The sequence below is a fragment of the Ochotona princeps genome, chromosome 16, assembly GCF_030435755.1.
Source record: "Ochotona princeps isolate mOchPri1 chromosome 16, mOchPri1.hap1, whole genome shotgun sequence".
Lineage (NCBI taxonomy): Eukaryota > Metazoa > Chordata > Mammalia > Lagomorpha > Ochotonidae > Ochotona > Ochotona princeps.
This window is the reverse complement of record NC_080847.1, coordinates 1919131-1937733: the sequence shown is the minus strand read 5'-3', so window position 1 is coordinate 1937733 and position 18603 is coordinate 1919131. Positions and strand designations below refer to the sequence as shown.

Here is an 18603-nt window from a genome sequence, read left to right as displayed (position 1 = left end):
TGCCCAGCTGCCCCTTGGCACCCTTCCTGGAATCCCTAGGGAGCAGTACCCCTTCCCAGAAGGTAGGGTGGGGTCTGGCCCCAGGGCCACCATGGTGTAATGTCAGTGGGCACAGCTGACACCCAGGTACCCCAGCACATCCAAGCATCCTTGGCTCCTGCCAGGAATTTATGAATATCAGTCGGCTCTTCTGTGCTGTGACTGTGACCGCCCAGGTAGAGTCCGGGCCCCTCTTTCTGAGTCGGAGTGTGAGGGGAGCTCTGTACCACCTTCTGGGAGGTGCCTGCCCTCGCCTTTTTCCCCATGAGGAGATGGGAGCCATCCATTTTCTTTTTTCTGGCTGCGGACTGTCTGCCCTGGCTCTGCCCTGACCTGGGCTGACTTGTAGCCTGGGCTGGGGCAGCTCTGGGAAGTGAGGGCCAGTGTTCCGGGGGGGGGGGGGGGTCCCAGCCTTTTGGAAGCCTTCTGGGTCGTCCAGCCCCACCAACTGGCTGCCCCACTGCTGACTCCTCCCTGGATGTGAGCAAAGAGGGAGGGAGGGACAGAATTCCTGGGGTGGAGCCCTCAGGTGAGCCCTTCCCTGCCAGCAGCTGGTCCCCACCCTTCCTACCCGCAGAGGGGCTGGCCCCCCAGGAGTGAGTCATTGTATCATGGATTCCAAGCCACAGCCAAGTGGCCAGGGCCAGTGGGAAAGGGCAAGCCCACCGTGCTGCCTGCTCAGCCACATGCTGGCAAACAGCGAGCCTTTCAGGAGAAAGCCACCAGGTAGTCCACGTGGCTAGGGTCTTGGCACGGACACCTTACAAAGGTCCCCATCACCAGCAAGTGTCACTAACCCCCTCTGGAGCAGGCACGGCATCACGAGAACCTCCCCAGGCCTCCCTCCCCAGGGTGTGGCTAGAAGCAATTAGGGCTTGGCCTGTGCACTGCAAGATAATTCGTTGCAGGCATTCAGATCCTTGCTAAGGAGAGTTGTTTGTCTCTGATAGAGAAACACAGATAAGCCTGGAGCTGGCCCCCAAGAGCGGCAGGCTAGGGAGACCTGCCCTGCCAAGCCAGGGCACTGGCCCAGGCTGGCCCAGGTGGGCTTGGAGCCTTTTCACACAGTAGGCTCCCTAAGAAGGTGAGCTCCTTGCTGGCCTGGGTTTCCCCACTTTAGCAGAGGAAGAGGGGGGCCCATTAGATTGGGGGAGCATCCCTCCCAGCGTACCCTCTCCGTGATTGGCCCATAATTACAGGTTTATTGCCTGTACAGCTATTGTGTAATGACATGTTTGCAAATTAATTTTTATGGCTTCTGCCATTAGCATATACAGTAGAGGAAGGTTTAGTATTAATTACTACTGTTGTTCGCGTAATCCCGGAGAATTAAAAACCAATAAAAGGATGACAACAGAAACTGATAGTTTAGGGTCTTTATGTACTTTTCTCCCCCTCCCCACCATGACCAGACTTTCCAAGCTGGTAAGGGCTGCTCACTCGACCTCTGCTGCAACTTGGCACACTCCCACGTCCCCAACACACACGAGGGCGCAGTCCGGGCTGTCTGCGGGCCAGAGCTGGGTGGGGGCGGGGGCTGGACCAGGGCTGGGCTACCGCCTGCCTCGCACTCACTGCGGCAGGCAGCCTGCAGCCGGCGCAGGGAGTACCGTCACCACAGCCCCGGAAACAAAGGGCCGCCGCCGCCAAGGGCCGGGTGCGACCTCCGGGGTCAGAGCGGGGCGGAGCGGCCAGATGCTGGCGGCGCGCACGGGCGGCCCCGAGCGGCCGGTCTCCTCCAGGTCAGCAGCCCCGGGCGCCCTTCCGGGTGCCAGCGCGTACCCTCCGCGGGGAGGGGCACTGGAAAGGATTAAAAGCTGCTCCTGGAACCCCTCGGCAGCCGGGCCCCCGAAGGCTGCCGCCTGCGCTCTGCACCCAGCAGGCGAGAGGCGGCGGCGGGGAGGAGCGCTGCCTCCCTCGGCCCCGCCCCGCGTATTTCAGATGTTCCGGGTGCGGTGGGAGGGGGCTGATGAGTGGCACCATGGAGGGTCGGAGCCCTGCCAGGCACCCCCCCCCCCCCAGCTCATCCTCCAGCTCTTTTCTGAAAGGGCGTAACGTTCGCGCGGTCAGCTGTCCTCCGAAATCAACGGGTTTAGCAGGGACCCCGGGGCTGCCGCTTCGGTCCCTTGATTTACGCAGTGGTCAGCGAGGGTGGGCAGGAACCCGAGCCTGGCAGGACCGCGGTGCCCTGCTGAGTGCCCCTGTAGACTCAGGCCTCTCCTCTCCCGCTCCCCCCACCCGCACGATCGCGTCCGGGTCAAAAGGTGGCTCCTTTAGGGTCAAGTCGTGCCTCTTGCTGGCTGTGCCACCAAGGGGGCACTTCTTGGAAGTAAAGGGGCTTGCAAATAACCAGTGGCACCTAGAGGCAGCTTTGCAGCGCGCATAGAAAGGGGCGCGTGGGCAAATGGGTCCTGTCTCTTTAAAATCGCTGGGCTGGACAATGAGCGCACAGGATGTGGTTTGGCGGCAGGGTTTTTTCCCCTTCGATTTGGGGAATTATCACATGGGGCCTTCCAGAGATGGTGTGAAGGAGAGGCAGCGTGGGGAGCCGAGAGAGCGGCCAGCGCCCGCCGGTGTGCCCTGCGCGGGGGCCGTCTTCTCCAGCCTCACCAGCTGGGGCTCGCGTTACTATGGTGCGGCCGGGGCTCTAGGAGTCGCAGTAATAGCGTTTATTAGGGCCGTTTGCCTGGAAGCATGCTTTCCCGGAGCTGATAATGTACCAGCGCAGGCAGAGTGCGGGAGATGGTATCAAGCACTTGATTACACTTGCAACAGGGATTTTTTCGGGGGTGGGGTGAGCAGGCAGAGGAAAGTGGAGGAGGCAGCGCACCACTCGCCCGAGGGCTGGCCCGGGGCAGCCGGCTGGTGTGTCTACCCAGCCCCCTGCGGGTTTTACCGGAGGTGGCCCCGGGCCGCCACCCTCCCGCCGTGTAAGGTTTAGGGGGAGCCTCCTCCCAGCGGGCGGAGAGCGCGCGCCCGGCTCCCGCAGCTGTCAGACGTGGGTGGGGAGGGCGGGAGGGAAGGAGGAGGGCGGCCGGGCGGGCAGCCAGAGCGCGGAGTTGGGCAGCGGAGGGGGAACCGGCGGCGCCCGCCCACTGTTTGCAAACGGGCCGTGTCTGGGCCGCAGGAGCACCCTACCGCCAGTGCAGCGCCCTCCCGGGGTCGGCAGAGGGGAACCCGGATCCCAAGCGGCAGGCCCGGGGTGGGGGGCGGAGAAGAAGCTCGCAAGTGAAACTATTATTATCGCCCTGCGGAGCTCAGAGCTCTTGGAAGCCGCCGCGTGGAGACGGAAGGAGCCGCCGCCGCCGCCGCCGCGCCCCTGCCCTTTCGCTTTCATTAGGGGAGACAAATCCGCTGTCAGGCAGCCAGCTTTCCAATTTACCGATAATGATTCTTGCATGAAAATTGATCGAGGGGCTCTCCGTCGCCGTGCGCTCTCGCCTCCCGCTCTCCTCCTGCCCGGGCGCCTAGCCCGCGAGTGCTGCGCCCTCCGCCCGCCCCCTCTCAGTCTCTCCCAGCCGGTGGTCGGACACCGGGCCACGGAGATCACAGGGGTGTGTTGGGTGGGTGTCCGCGGAGAGACCCCGGCCCCGGACTTGTTTGGCGGCCGCTGCCTCCGTTACTTGTGAGGGGGATCGCGCCCCCTCCTACTTCGCGGCTGTTTGGGTATTAATTTTCCCCTCTCCCCCACCCGCTCGCCCCCTCCCTCCTCCTCCTCTCCCACCCCGCCCCTCCTCTCCCAGTAGCTAAGGAGAAAGGAAAACAAAGCCGGTTTCTCCTTGGCAACCAGAGATACCCCTCCGCCCCCTCCCTTTTCCCCTCGGGTTCTGGACGGGAAGCCCTGTGGGGAACAGGTCTCTTGACCCTCGCCCTTGACATTCAAATGGCTGCGCCGAGCGGAGGCCACCGCTCGCCCGTCCCTAGGGCCGCTATGCCCCCTCCCTGCCTGCCCCGGTCCCTCTCCCCGGCGCGGAGTCCCTGAGACCTTAGCCCCCGATTTCACCGCCCTCGCCGCCCCTGCTTCTCTCTGGCTGTTCAGCGCTCTCCCGCCTGCTTCCCTCCACCGCGCTCCCCCTCCCTTTTTATTTGCATCTCAAGTCCAAAAGGCAGAAAATACGCACGCGGCGAAGACACCAGCGGCCGGGCGGCTCTGGCCCGTCGTGGTCGTCAGTTCCCTCATTGTGGACCTGCCAGGGCCGAGGTGGCCGAAGCTGCCCGGCCTGAGGCTGAGCCCTTGGATCACCTCGGGGAGGGGAGGGGGGGCGGCAGGAAGACTTGATTTTATTTTTTCCGGCACGCTCAAGATCGCTCTTCTGCCTTTATTTTATTGTTTTGGACATTTTTTAGCGCCGTGGCGTGGACGGTGCTTTTTGTTTTGCTGCTGGGTTTTTATATATGCATATATATATATTTTTTTTTTCGTCCTTCGTCCCTCCGGTCACTATGGAATTCTAGCCTGAATCATGTTTGGGTTGAAGCCGCCTCTGTATTACTTACCAGGTAAGCGAGCTGCGCGCCACCCCCGGTCCCGTGCGGCGCCGGTGCGCCCAGTTCCCTCACCCCCCTGCCCCCGTAGCCCCTAGCCGGGTCGGGGCCAGTAGGTCGGCCAGGGGCCCTGTCCCCAGCGCGTGCGCCGCTCCTCCCGCCGCACTCGGGCCGCGGTGAGCTGCGGGGAGCGCCCACCCGGCCTGCCGCCCCCGCTGCGCTGTCGCCACCGGGGGTTGCGCGTCTCGCTCCTTTTGTCTGCCCGGAGCCGGAGCCGGCTCCTCGGCGGCGGCGTGCCGCTCACGCCCAGAGAGGTGAATTACGCGCCGGGTGTGAAGTTACTTTCCCGCAGGCCGCCGCATCGGTTGGCAGCCCTTCCCCCCTCCCCTCCCCAGCCCGGGTCTGGGGCTCGGTTCCCGGTCCCTGTGGCCAACCCTCTGGCGCGGTGTCTGCGCGAGCGCGGCTAGCCGGTCCCCGCCCCCCCTTCCTGCCTGGGATTCCCTGGAAGGTTTTGTTCTGCCGAGGTCGGAGGAGGGGGCCGGGGAAGCTCGGGAGGGCGGTCGGTGTGGCTTCCTGTTGCCTTAACCCTGCGCGCTGACAGCAGCCTGCCCTGCAACTTTCTGTTTCAGGGCAAGTCACGCCTGCAGCCCACGGAGGCGGGGAGGGGAGGAGAGGGGTGGCTGTGGGAGCCAGTGGGAGCCCTCTGGACCATTCACCTTATTTGCACGTTGAAACCTTGGGAAGAGGCTGGTGAACCGGGGACCTCTGCGAGGGGATCCTGGGAGCTGGCAGTGATCCCCGGGCGCCTCCCCCGCAGTGCCCTCTGGGGTCGGAGACTGTGACTCCAGGACCGCCCCAGGTGGGCCACGTGAGCGCTGGTCGGGCCAGCCGCTCTGCGTGCGGCCGCTTGTTCTGGGAATGCACTGTGTTTTTAGCTGGGCTCCCTTTGCTTTGAGTTTGCCTGCCTTGGACTGTGCCATTCGGTTGCTATTGAAGTTGGGGTCCTTGGGGCCGCGGGGCGGGTACTGGGGCGCCGGTGGGAGGGAATAGGGCGGCCCTCCTCTTCAGCACCAATGGCTGCTGGAAAGGCGCAACCGCCAGGCGTGGGGAGTTGGGTTTGTGCGTCCTCCCTCCCCATCCCTGGGAGAGTCTACCCTGGCACGGCCGCCCGAGGCCAGGTAGGGCGAGGCTGTGTGCCCTGACACAGCCTCCTGATGGAGGGCAGATGTTTCTGGAAGTTCATGGAGCAGCAACAGAGGCGTCAGGCTCCTGCTGGCTGACAACACATATTTCAAAGTGGGAGAGCTTTCTTTCATCTGAAATGTGCACCCAACTCCAGAGCGGGTTCTCATGGCCTTCTCATGGCCTGGCCCTTGCCCTGAACTGCCCAGGTCAGCGTCCTCTGCTTTCCAGCGTCTCCTTGGTGGCCGCTCTGCCCCTCCCTCCTCCACAGACTGCAACGTGCAGCCTTATTCTCTCTCCATCTGTACTTCCTCTCACAGGTCCAATCCAAAATAGGACCCGGAATCCCCAAGTCCTCCTGGGGCTCCCAGAACTGTGGGTGCTCTTCCCCCTCCCTCCAGAACGTGAGAGCTGGTGCCTGAGCACAGCACCCCAGAAAGAGCACTTGGTCACCCAGATCCCTCCTCTGCTGGACAGAGCTGGAACCTCTGGTGCCCCCCGCCCGCGCCAGCCTTGGAGAGCCTGGCACAGGTTAAGTCCTGAGCAACTTGGAAGCACAGGTGTTTGTAATCTACACCCCACTTCACCTGCCATCGGTGGCTGCTGGCGCATATGCGTGCATCAGGTGACCCATTCTGTTTACACGGGGAGCCTGGGGACGAGGAGGAGGAAATGTCAGGCTGGGAAATGGAAAGCAACTAAGGAAAATCAGCCCTCAGCTTCCTGCAGGAGCAAAGTCTACTGGGGAGATTTGGAGAGGTGAGAAGTGTGGTTCCAGAACAAGGGGCTGTCAGTGCCCTGATGCTGCTGGCCGTGGGGGCCTGATAGGACAGCCAAGGCCTCTGGAGCCTCAGGATTCAGGATCCCATCCCAGGTATTGTCCATCTGGTGGCCTCCGGGCAGCTCCAGGCGAAGCTGGCAGCAGGCACCAGCTCCTCCTGTTTGACCAGAGAGAGCCCTGGGCCACCCAGCCTCCTTTGCTGTCACCTTGTACCAGGTGACCGAGGGGCTCTGCAAAGCCACAGCTTTCACTTTGTAAGACAGGAACTGGCTTCTGTCTCCCCAGATTTCTGTAGGGCAGGGGTAGGCAGGCTCTGTGAATAAAGTTTTATTGGGACTCAGCCACACACACTCCTTCTGTGTTGTCTCGTGTCCTTGGCCAGAGGGGCTGCCACGCCTAAGGTGCTGCTCTCTAGTCTCTGATGGGCAAGGTCTGCCTGCTCCCATGGTCAGAGTGCCTGGGTTCCAGGCACTCACCTTGACTTCAGCTCCCTGAAGGTGCAATGCGTGGGAGGCAGCAAGGGACGGCCCAAGACCCGAAAGACCTTGGCTCTCAGCTTTAGCCCTGCCCAGCTCTGGCCATTTGCGGACACTTGGGCCAGTGGGATCTCTATATGTGTCTTTTTCCTTCTTTCTCAGATAAATAAATAAATTAAAAAAAAATAACAGGCATCATTACAGAGCTTGTTAGTGGGTGAGCAGGGACTTTATGTCAGGTGTTGGGGCCAAGCCTCTGCCCTCCCTGCCCAAGGTTGCAGGTGTCTGTCCTTTTGGTGTTTGCTCACAAGCTGGGGGAGGGGGATCTGGTCACAATCCTTGCTCTGCAGAGAAAGCAGGTCAAGGGGGCATCTGCAAGGAAGAGTGGGGGTGTGGTCCCTCTCTGCTGCCACTGGGACAAGGGGGAGCTTGCCCGGACTCTGGACTCGGCCCAGCTGCTCCAGTCAGAGCTTCGTGCCAGCGGGGATCTGAGTCTCCCTAATGCCAGGCTCTGTGCCAGGCTAGTAAGAATGATCATAAAGATCAAATGGCAATCATAAGAAAGAAGAGGTGTTGGCCGCTCTTGCACTGCGTCGCGTTCGTCACCAGACCCAAATTCTGCGTGTCAGCCGACAGTGGCCCTCAGAGTGGGGACCAGTGGCTCGCATCCCGGCTGGCAGCCGGGAGTGTGCCCAGAGCCCACAGAGGTTGAAGTTACCGGAGCCGTGAGTGCTACAGCCGGGCTTTGACCCTTGGCGGTCTGGCTCCAGAGCCCTTGCTTCATAAATATTTGTCGAACGCAAGAGGGAGGGAGGGAGTTGGCCCTCAGTGTTGGCCCTGGCGCCCTCCTGGCCCCTTATCTTGTTTCTGGCATTCACAGAGGGAAGGCCTCTTCTGTTGTCAGCCTGCCCCACCCTGGCCCCACGCTGAACTCTTGCTGACCCCAGCCGCCTCTTGGGATGCACTGTCCACTGCCAGAAAGGCTGTACCAGGTCCTCGAGTGAGGAAACTGAGGCCTCAAGGGCTCGGGCTTGGCCCTTGGCCATGTGGCCTGCTGTTGGCTGCTCTAGGAGGAGGTGGATTCCTTGCCCAGCCACCCAGGCAGGCCACTGGGAGCTGTTCTCTGAACAGGGCCTCAAAGGTGCCCTCTGAGTGGGGTGCCCCCTGAAGGGAAGGTAGGGAGCTGCCTGGGTTTCCTTTGCCATCCCATCCCTTACTACTTCCAGGGAACCCCCAATGGGAAACAGGGTGGCAAGGGGTGGGCTCTGCCAGGGCCCACCTGGAATGGCCAGGACGAGCCATGGACCTGTAGCCGTCTGCTCCCAGCTCCCTGAATGGTGTCTCAGGAGCCCAAGCTGGGAGGGCACCTGTGGGTGCCGGCAGGGAGGGATTCCTGCTCAGTTCTGGCTGTCGTGGGAAGCTGTCATCGGGTAGTGTGAGTCGCCCTGGTTCTGCTCCGGGGGCATCATGGGCCGGCTGGGATTGCAGTCAGAACAGGAAAACATTGCTATTTTAGTTGTGATGGGGAAAGCTGCTTATTTACAGCTCAGAAACTCAGCGGGGACCAGCATTTCGGCTCCCATCTAGCACTTTGCAGGCAGTCACAGGCAGTCACTAATTAATCTTCGATACCCCTGAGAAGCGCTGAGGGGCTGCCACATTTCCATCTGTCACAGGGAGAGCCTTGGGCCCTTTTGTCCCAGCTGCAGCCCAGCTCTTCTTCCAGGAGGGGTCTGCCCGGGGTCCCACGCCTAAGCTTGGTTCTCATTAAAACTCCTTTGCTGGCCTTGCCAGGCATTACGCCTTGGGTGGGAATCTGATACAGCCCCGTGGTCAGTAAGTCCCTGGCTGCTTATCTTTTGGACTCTGGAGAGCAGCTTCTTTGAGCTCTGGGAGCAAATGGTCACTACACTACCTGGATTCCGGCTCTGCTGCTGGGCAGAGGTGAGGGCACATTGGAGGTCCAGAGCCAGGCTGGCCAGCTGCACCGCTTGCACAGTTTCAGCAGAGCCGGGAGCCGGCTGTGGGTTCCCCCAAACATTGGGTGATCCCTTGTCCTGGGTGTGCCCTTGTGTGGAAGGGGCCATTCCTGGACTTCCTTCTTGTCCTCACTGGGGGTGGTCCGGTTCTCTGGTCCACCCTAGTGTCTTGCAGCCGAGCATGGGGGAGGCCTGGAGGTGAGCCAGGCTTTGACGTTGGGTTGCCCTGTTAGAGTTGGGGTTAAGAAGCCACCGCCCCTTCCTCAGCTCCGTCGCTGTAGTCTGTCTCTGCAGGGTGGTGGGGTCCCCTGACAGGGATCCTGAACCAGGCTGTTCCTTAGCTGTGACTGCAATGGTCTCTCCTTGGCGGTCCCCACATCAACCAGCAGGAATTTTGGAGCCACTCAGGGTGTACGTTAGAAGGAGAGGGAATTGGGGGTACAGCAATACATGGAGACATGATGTGGTGTTTTCTTTCTTAGAGCTCCATATAGGGCCCGGCGCGATAGCGTAACAGTTAAAGTCCTCGCCTTGAAAACCCCGGGATCCCATATGGGCGCTGGTTCTAATCCCAGCAGCCCCGCTTCCCATCCAGCTCCCTGCCTGTGGCCTGGGAGAGCAGTTGAGGACGACTCAAGACTTTGGGACCCTGCACCCACATGGGACACCCGTAATTATGAGGCTCCTGGCTTCGGATTGGCTCAACTCCAGCCGTTGCGGCCGCTTAGGGAGTGAACCATTGGACCGAAGATCTTCCTCTCTGTCTCTTCTCCTCTCTGTATATCTGCCTTTCCAATAAAAATAAATCTTAAAAAAAAAAGAGCTCCATATAAATGTAAAGTTCTTTTGTTAATTTAGGAGCATAAAATTGTGTGATGTATAGCATAATTTGCTCATAAAATTATCGAGTGGCTTATTTAGACCTGTGACGGCTTGGGGTAAGAAGGACAAAAATTGGAATATTTTTACAAGTCTGGAGGGAAAGGTGCCTTCCCTTCCCTTCCCACCCCTCCCAGTTGCCAGGCCCTCCTGGCTCCACTCCACTGGCGCTGGTGTCAACCCAGCTGAAGGCTGGTGGGAGTGCTTGGGTGTTGGGGGATGGGGCTGGCTGTGTTTGAGTTAAGTCACACCCAGATCTCATCTCCAGAGCTCCTCTTGTCTGGGAGTCTAGCCTCTGCCGGAAACCCATGGCCTTGCAAGGTCAGGGCCTGCCCTGTCTCTCTCCTGCCCCTCGTGTGCAGTGGGGCAGGAAGCGCCCTCTGACTAGGTCTGGACCACCGCCCAGTGGGCATTCGGCCACTTGCTTAATGGCCTCCAGGGTCAGGAAGTCATGGATCGCTGGACTTGGAAGGGACCTCACAGGTCAGAAGGCCAGCCTTTCCCTTCCTTGCGTTTGGTGGTTTCTTGGGACCCTCTTTCTGACTCAGACTGGACCCTGTCCCCGGGCTTGGACCAGCCGTGAGCCGTGTCTTGCTTGAATATTGCCTTTCTCACAGGGTGTACACAGGCCATGAGTCTGCGTCTCCCACACGTGCCTTCAGCAGGCCCCACCTGACCTGGGCAAGGCCTGCCAGTGGCACCGGGCACTGTGTGAGTGGAGTGGGAGTGTCACGGTGAGGATTTGGACCTTCTTAACCCACCCCGTGAGTGAGCCGAGCAGAAGGACTTCCCACCCGGTTCCATCCTGGTTGCAGGACCCTCTAGTGGCTCTGAGTCTCTGCCCTTGACTTTTTTTTTTTAAGATTTATTTTATTTTTATTGGAAAGACAGATTTATAGAGAGAAGGAGAGACAGAGGAAAGATCTGCCATCTGCTAGCTCACTCCCCAAATGGCTGGAATGTCCAGAGCTGAGCTGATCTGAAGCCAGGATCCAGGAGTATCTTCCTGGTCTCCCATACAGGTGCAGGGTCCTAAGGCCTTGGACTGTCCTCCACTGCTTTCCTAGACCACAGGCGGGAGCTGGAAGGGAAGTGGAGCTGCTGAGACATGAACCAGCTCCCATGGGGGATCCTGGTGCCTAGCAAGGTGAGGATTTAGCCACTGACCCATCGCACAGGCCTGTCCGCTTTACCTTAAAAGAGGCAGTGGAGACTCTTGCCTCCCACAGCGGTTGAGGCATCTGGGCCCTGCCAGTGAGTGAGGGTCTGTACCAGGAGCCTGGAAGTGGCCTGTGCCAGGAGTCTGCACTGGAGTCCTGCCCAGTGTGGGCAGTGCTCTCAGTGGGCCAAAGCGAGGTTGCTGGCCAGTGTGGACTTCGGAGTGTGGACAGGGAAGGCACCGGTCCCGGTGGGTGCTGGACTAGGCTCCCTGGGTTACGTGGTGCCTAACACCTCCCAGGGGGCTGGCTGGAGGGTTTATGTAGGGTGCAGATGCAGCCGACGGGCACGCAGAACCATGTCTGGAAGGGTCTTGCATGCCAGGAAGCCACTGACCTTTGAACTTGATTCTGGTGTAAGGGGGGAACCAGGACTTTTATTCTTAAGATTTATATTATTTGCTTAAAAGTCAGAGTTACAGAGAGAGTAGGAAAGAGAGTGAAAAGAGATCTTTCATCCACTGATTCACTCCCCAGATGGCTGCAGCCATCTAGTCTGAAGCCAGGAGCCAGGATCTTCTTGGTCTCCCAAGTGGGTGCGGAGGCCCAAGGCCTTGGGCCATCCTCCACTGCATTTCCAGGCCATAGGCATTGGAGCAACCAGGGCACAAACTGGTGCCCACATGGAATGCCAGCACCACGGGCAGAGGATTAGCCTACAATGACATGATGCCAGCTCCTTTTTTTTTTTTTTTTTTTTAAAGATTTTATTCATTTTATTACAGCCAGATATATACAGAGGAGAGACAGAGAGGAAGATCTTCCGTCCGATGATTCACTCCCCAAGTGAGCCGCAACGGGCCGATGCGCGCCGATCCGAAGCCGGGAACCTGGAACCTCTTCCGGGTCTCCCACGCGGGTGCAGTGTCCCAATGCATTGGGCCGTCCTCAACTGCTTTCCCAGGCCACAAGCAGGGAGCTGGATGGGAAGTGGAGCTGCCGGGATAAGAACCGGCGCCCATATGGGATCCCGGGGCTTTCAAGGCGAGGACTTTAGCCGCTAGGCCACGCCGCCGGGCCCTCCTTTTTTTTTTTTAAGAATTATTTTATTCTGGGCCCAGCACAGTAGCCTGGTAGCGAGGGTCCTTGTCTTGAATGTGCGAGGATCCCATATGGCCGCCAGTTCTAATTCTGGCAGCCCTGCTTCCCATCCAACTCCCTGCTTGTGGCCTGGGAGGACAGTCGGGGACGGCCTAAAGCCTTGGGACCCTGCACCCACATGGGAGACCTGGAGGCCACTCCTGGCTTCGAATTGGCTCAGCTTGGACCAATGTGGCTGCTTGGGGAGTGGATCAACGGATGAAGGAACTCTCCTCCTCTCTGTATATCTGACTTTCCAATAAAAATAAATAAATCTAAAAAGAAAATGACTTTATTTTATTTGAAAAGCAGAGTGACAGAGGTGGGAAGGTAGACAGAGCTATCTTCCTTTTGCTGATGTTTGCCACAATGGCTAGGGGTGGGCCACCCTGAAACCAGGAGCCATGACTCCCTGTGGAGCTGCCATGTGGGTGCAGGGGCCCAAGCATCGGGCCGTCTTCCACTGCTTTGCCAGGTACATCAGCAGGAAGCTGGTTCCAAGAGGGCATGCCTGGTGGCTCAGCGGATGGCTTAACCCGCTGCACCTCCGTGCTTGCGCCAGCCCTAGACGTTTAGGCAGCCAGTTCCGTCTGCTTCCTCCACCCGAGTTGACAAGTGTACAGTGTGGCAGGCATGGGCCCAGGCACCTGGGGAAGCCGCTGAGCGGGCCCCACAGCTGTGCCCTTGCGGCATGTCCATTCAAGCAGTGAGCACTTGGCCGAGTGTCCCAGGAGGCTCTGGGGAAACAGAAGGTTCGGGGAGCTGGGGCATGCTCTGTGCAGGGCACCTGAGGCCAGGAGAAAAGTCCAGCAAGCACACACTAAGGTCCTGAGACTCCCCAGCTGTTCTTGTGTGGGGAGCCCCAGGGAGGGAAGGAGACGCGGAGGGGCACGGGACAGCTGGTACCCCTAAAACCCATTCTGGCTTCTGAATTAGGGTGGACTTGGAGCCAGCGGGTGGCAGCTGGGAAGGCCGTGAGGGGGCAGGTCACAGCGGGGCGCTGTGAGGAAGCAGCTGGGTGCTTGTCCTGGCTGAGCTGGCTCCCAGAGTGGGTATCCCTGGGCAGCAGCAGGCGCTGCTAGAAAAGCCGCCTGTGGGGGAAACCTTGACACCCACTGGGGCAGAAACTGTGGGTGGTGCAAGCAGCCTGTGTGTGCACAAACCCTCCAGGGGATTCTGCTGCGTGCCTGAGCGGAGGCGGCTGGGGTCCCAGGAGCATTGTGAGTGGGCCAGACAGTGAGTGGTAGTTAGCTTGAAGCCCAGGAGAAGGTGTGAGGAGTGGCAGGAAGGAGTTCAGGTCTTAGAGCTGGGCCCCAGGAGGAAGGCCTGGGGGCCCGGGCCGGGGTCCCTGACATGCCCGTGTGGGGTCTGCGGGCATCTGCCGAGCAGCTCTTCTGATGCCGAGCCTCTGCTTCCCTACAGTTCTGTGCCTCAGGCCTCCCTTCCCTCATCTGTGAAATGGGTCCACAGTAGCAGCCATCAGGTAGGGTTGTGGTGGGTGTTCTGGGAGTTAACTCCAGGAGGGCTCCAGCTGTAGGCCCAGTGGCTGCAGTAACCTGCTTGCATTAATGGCTCCCAGCTGGGTGGCTGTGGGGGCAGACTTGATCTTTAGCCTGGTGGCTAAGACACCCAGGTCCCATGCCAGGGTTCAATACCCACCTGTGGCATCTGACCCTCTCCCCCTATTTCTACCACTGCAGACCCTGGGAGGCATCAAGAATGACTCAAACAACTGGGTTCCTGCCACCCACATGGGAGAGCCGGACTGTGCTGTTGGTTGCTGGCGTTGGCCCAGGCCAGGCCCAGCTGTGGCCAACCTGCGGGGAGTGAACCAGCCAATGGGGGCTCACGCTCCCCAGCCCTCATATAAATAAATACAAATGAGTAATAGGTCCCAGCTGTGGGTTCCAGACGTGTCTGAGATGAGGGTCGTTCCCCTGTGGAGGGTATCCCAACTAGGCCTCTCTGGGTTAGCGAGGAGCTCAGCCTTAGATGGGAGCTGTGCCGTGCTGTCGTCAGGTGGCAAGTTTGGAATAGGCAAAGGAACAGCTCCCCTCTGGGAAATGGTCCTGGGTGGCCAGGCCATCCTCAGGGGAGCACTTCCCCAAAACAGCAAACCTCCCGTGCCCCCCACATGCCAAGGAACTACAGCATCCCTGTGGCTCGGGCTCTGGCCGAGACCAACCCAAGCAGACAGTGCCTCGTCCCAGGCCTGGGCCCTCGTTGAACTGGCCCTGACCCTCCCCGCCTCTGTCCCTCTTGGCTTGTAATTCATTTAGGATTAGCCCTGAGACCTGCCTGCCTGGGCTAACTTGTGTTGTCTTGGTAACTGTGTCAACTGTTGGCTGGTTCCTGTGATTATCTGAGAGAGGGTGGAAAGGGGGGAGAGTGTGCAGGGGAGGGGAGGTCCCAGAGAGGGGGGAGGGCAGCCGCCCACCCGCCCTGGGGTGGGATCAGGCAGGTCTTTAGCAGTGCTCTGAGGGGCTGGCCCCTTGCTGTGAGCCGGCTGGGGAGAGTGTGTCTGGTCTAGGCAGATTTGAACACAAGCAGAGTGCTGGCCTGTGGGTGGGCAGCTCAGACCCACCATTTGGGGCTGGGAACAGCTCTGCTTGCCAGCAGGACCCCACAGGGGCAAGGGGGCTCCCTGGTGCCTGGTGTCTGTGAAGTGTCTGCTGTCATGCTTGCCGTCCCCCCTCCTGGCGATGTGGGGACCGTTGTGGGGTTCCCTTGGAGCCGCACTCTGCTGGAAGCTGAGGGAATTGCTGGTTGCTGTGGAGTCAGCTCACTGCTGTTGGCCGGCACCCCGACAGGGACTCTAGTGGGACGCCTCCTGCCTGCTGCAAAGGGTAGCTTTCTCCTCACCTGAGGCCTCTGCTCCCAAAGCAGGGTCCCCTGGGGGTCACTGTGTCACCCATGCCCCCTACCCTGGGGTGACATCTTTGTCACACCACTTAGCTGGGGTTTACAGCCATCCCTCATGCCACCTGACCTTGGGTCACACCTCACTCCTAGCCCCTAGTTTGGGGTCACACCTCTCTTGCCACCTGTCCTGGGGGTTCACACTGCATCAGTTCTACCTTGCTCTGCGGGCTCTACGTGAGGGGCACCCCTCCTGCGGGGTGATGTGTAGGGTAGGAGAGGTCGGGAGCTTGTGGTGGAGGGATGCGTCTGGCTCCAATTTTCCATTGCCATGGACCCATGGATTCCGAGTCTTGGGGTGGGTGGCTCCCCCCTTGGAGGATGGAGAAGGGCACACTTCGGAGCTTCCAGGCCCCTTGCTTGTGGGGGCCTGCCACTAGTGGGGACCCCCGCTTCGGGTTCGCAGCCTGGTGTGTGTAACAGTGAGGGTCACCTGTGTAGACAGCCCTGACCAGGGTCCGTGGGAAGATGGGGGCGCCCGAGCCTCCATGGTAAATTATTGATTCGGGCCAGAAACGAAAGTGTGGAACCCAATCGGCTCATGCATATTCACCAGCAACTTCTGCTCCGGGTTAGTCAGTGGCTGCACCAAGCTGCCAGCCATCCCCGTGACCCAGTTACGACCCAGTTACGGGCCAGCTCCTGGCAGGCGGAGCCTCCTGAGAGCCCTTCCTCCCCCTCACTCAGTGTCTTTGAGCCCGAGGTGAGGCTCAGAGGCACAGTCAGGCTGGAACCGGGGCAGAAGGCCAGTGCCTCAGACGTCACCAGCCTGGTTCTGTGCCCCGACCCTGTTGACTGGGGCTACCCCCAACTAGCCAGCCAAAGTGAGGGCTCCCACTGAGGCTAGGGTCGCTTGGGTGTGGGCCTGGTGCTTTCCAGGTGGGCTGTCCTTGGCCCGCGCCAGTGGCATTTCCAAGAAGGGCCCAGTGGCTTGGCGGGCGATGAGGCGCTTGGGAATTGGCACCTGCCTGACCTGTGGCCTGAACTTGGCTTCCCGCTGCCTTGACACCTGGAGAGCTCTCTGGATTCAGGCCAGTAGCCTCTCCTGCAGTGCTCAGAGATGCAAGCAGCAGGAGTACCTGCCTGTCTCAGTAAGAAGGGAGCAGGAAGTGAGGACCCGTGTGTTTGTTAAATATCGGTTGATTTACAAGGAGAAGCAAGAATATGAGATTCTGCTTTGGCGGGCTCACTCCCTAAGTGGCCGGCGTGGCCGGGCTAAACTCGGGAGCCAGGAGCTTTGTCTGGATCTCCCATGTAGGAGCATGAGCCAAACACTTGGACTGAGCTCTGCTGCTTCTCGGGCACATGAGCAGGAAGGTGGATTGGAAGGGGGGCAGCCGGGACTCAAACTGGTGCCCGTACGGGACGGGGATGCCAGCAGTGCAGGCAGCGACTTAGTTGGCCACATCAGGAGAATGGTACTTGCTGAGGTTGCTTTGAGAATTCCGGAGGTTTATGCCAACACTAAGTGAGGCGTCCAGGTTCAGGACCCGTGCCCTGGGTGTTTGTTGACTCTGTAGCCTGTTTGGGTGGGTGTTCCCTGCCGCAGGACCTGGGCTGCCTTAGCCCTCCGCCTGCACAGGGCACTTGTATCGCCACCCCTGGAGGCCTCTTCCTGTCTGAGCCTTGGGAGTGCAGGTGGTGGTTTCAGTCCCCCTACCGCTTCACCTCCAGCCCTGCAGAGGAGGGCAGAGAAAAGCAAGGTTTTTGGTGACTTCTGGGTTAGATTCCCAGGCTGGATGGAGCTTTCCTTGCAGGCAACTGTTTGGAGAAACAGCTAGGGTGGGGGGGTGGGGAGGGCCGGGCATGGAGGCTGGCTTCAAGGCCAGGTGGTAGTCAGGTGACTCCTGGACACACAGGCTTCGTTCTGGGGCAAGAGGAATTCTGGGGGGGGGGCTTGGTGATAGGGAGGCCTTGCTTGAGCCCAGAGCTTGTGGGGCTGTGCTTGTGAAAGAAAAGTGTGCTGGGCCAGGAAGGACTTCACCCTTGACCGCCCCCTGCCTGGTCCTCTGGGGGTCCTACAGGCAGCCTGCTGGCAGCCTGCCAGGGTGGCAGAGTGGGGCAGCCAGGCCTGCTGAAAGGGTCCTGCAAAGCCAGTGCGGTTTGATTTGGCTGGTGAGGCACCTTTGACTTGGGGCTGTCTCCCTGGCGCTCGCAGCCGGCGGGTCAGACCGGTGGGGCAAGCCTGTGGGAGGGATCGGAAAACAAACAGCCTGCACACGGCCTTGTCCTCCCTGCCCTGGTTTGGAAAGAGACAGTTGGCTTCTTGCAGCTGCTGGTGCAGTTCCTGAGCACCTGCTGGGTGCCAGGCCCCCTGGGGGGGCGGCTGGGGGGGAAGGATCAAAAATAAAAAGCAAGTCACAGCCTCTGCCCTCCAAGGCCCTTCTGCCACCTGGCGGGGGGTGGTGAGAAGCTCAGGCAGTTTCAGGAAGATGGTGGGACCTCAGAGCACGGAAAATTCCTATTAGGCTGGAGCTGTCTGGAGGACTTCGTGTAGGAGATGGTCCTGGAAGCGAATCCTGAAGAGTCTGGAGTGTTCTGCAAGGGGAAGCGGGGTGGGGGCAGTGGGAAAATGGGAGAAAGGGTTTCCTCGCCTTGTGTTGCAGACTCTGTGCGCCCTAATTGCACAGTGGGCTTGAGAGGGGCCTGGGGCTCTGCCCAATAGCCACACCTGGGGCCAGACGCGAACACGAGAACTTCAAGTCAAGATGCAGCTGGCCAGACTTCACCTGCGGCTGGTTGGACAGCGCAGCAGGAATGTTCCCAGCGTCATAGAAAGTTCCGCCACCCTGGGCCGCAGGCCAAGCAGGAGAGCTAGCAAGCTAGGCCTGCAACTAATGTCCGATCCCAGCAAGGCCTGGGGAGTCCTTGGGACCTGGGGCGGAGGTGGTGCTGAGGCAGAGGGGTGGGGTGCGGGTCATCCTGCTGCTGTGGGTGGCCGTGGGCGGAGCTGTCCCTGAGGGGCCTCTTTGCCAGTGCTCATCCAAGAAATGGGGAAGTGATTTGGAGCTGGGGATCAAGAGCCAACGGGTGGCAGTCCCGTCTGGGATTCAGTCCCCAAGGGGCCTGGGGGCAGCAGTGCTGCCGCCTGGCGTCACATGCACACCTGTGCACGCTGCTGAGGGCGGGCAGTCCACCAGGCCTCACTTGCCTCGCCAGAGCAGCTTCGGCCATGTGCCAGGAGCATGGCGCTGGGGGAAGCTGTGTGGGAACCCAGCAGTGCCCCCATGGCTGTGGGATGCAGGGGACACCTGTGGGAGGGGCCCAACCCTCACCTGCTACCGCAAGGAAGGCAGCCGTCACGGGCGCAGGCCCAGGGGTATGGATGGTGATGGAGTTGTATCTGTACGTGTGGAGTCTGCTTACAAGGGCACCTGAGAGGGACCAGGTGAAGTGTGTACCACCTCCACAGGCCACCAGAGCCCGTGAGGCCTCCATATTGGGACCTCATGTCACCAGCAGCCCTGTCTGCCGAGGAGAGACGAGGCTGCACCCTGGTTCTGTGGCGGAGCCAGGCGTGGAAGTGTGGGGAGCGTCTTTCAGCTTCTGCCCAGTGCTAACCTGCA

General features: G+C 60.2%; 1 protein-coding gene across 13 annotated transcripts in view; it reads left to right on the top strand.

Annotated features, from left to right (window-relative positions):
* The window catches only part of GSE1 (Gse1 coiled-coil protein), a 263243-nt gene that overhangs the window by 189125 nt on the left and 55515 nt on the right, over positions 1-18603 (top strand). For 2 of the 13 annotated variants that reach the window (XM_058674642.1, XM_058674636.1), the window contains exon 1: positions 3616-4539. The exons of 9 other annotated variants lie outside the window; for them this stretch is intronic. In XM_058674642.1, the coding sequence (XP_058530625.1) occupies positions 4503-4539 (37 nt within the window). In that variant the 5' untranslated portion in view covers positions 3616-4502. Of the gene's footprint in view, positions 1-1760; positions 1782-3615; positions 4540-6386; positions 6704-18603 lie in introns of those variants that run through there. 2 more of the 13 variants (XM_058674641.1, XM_058674640.1) reach the window with 2 other exon arrangements.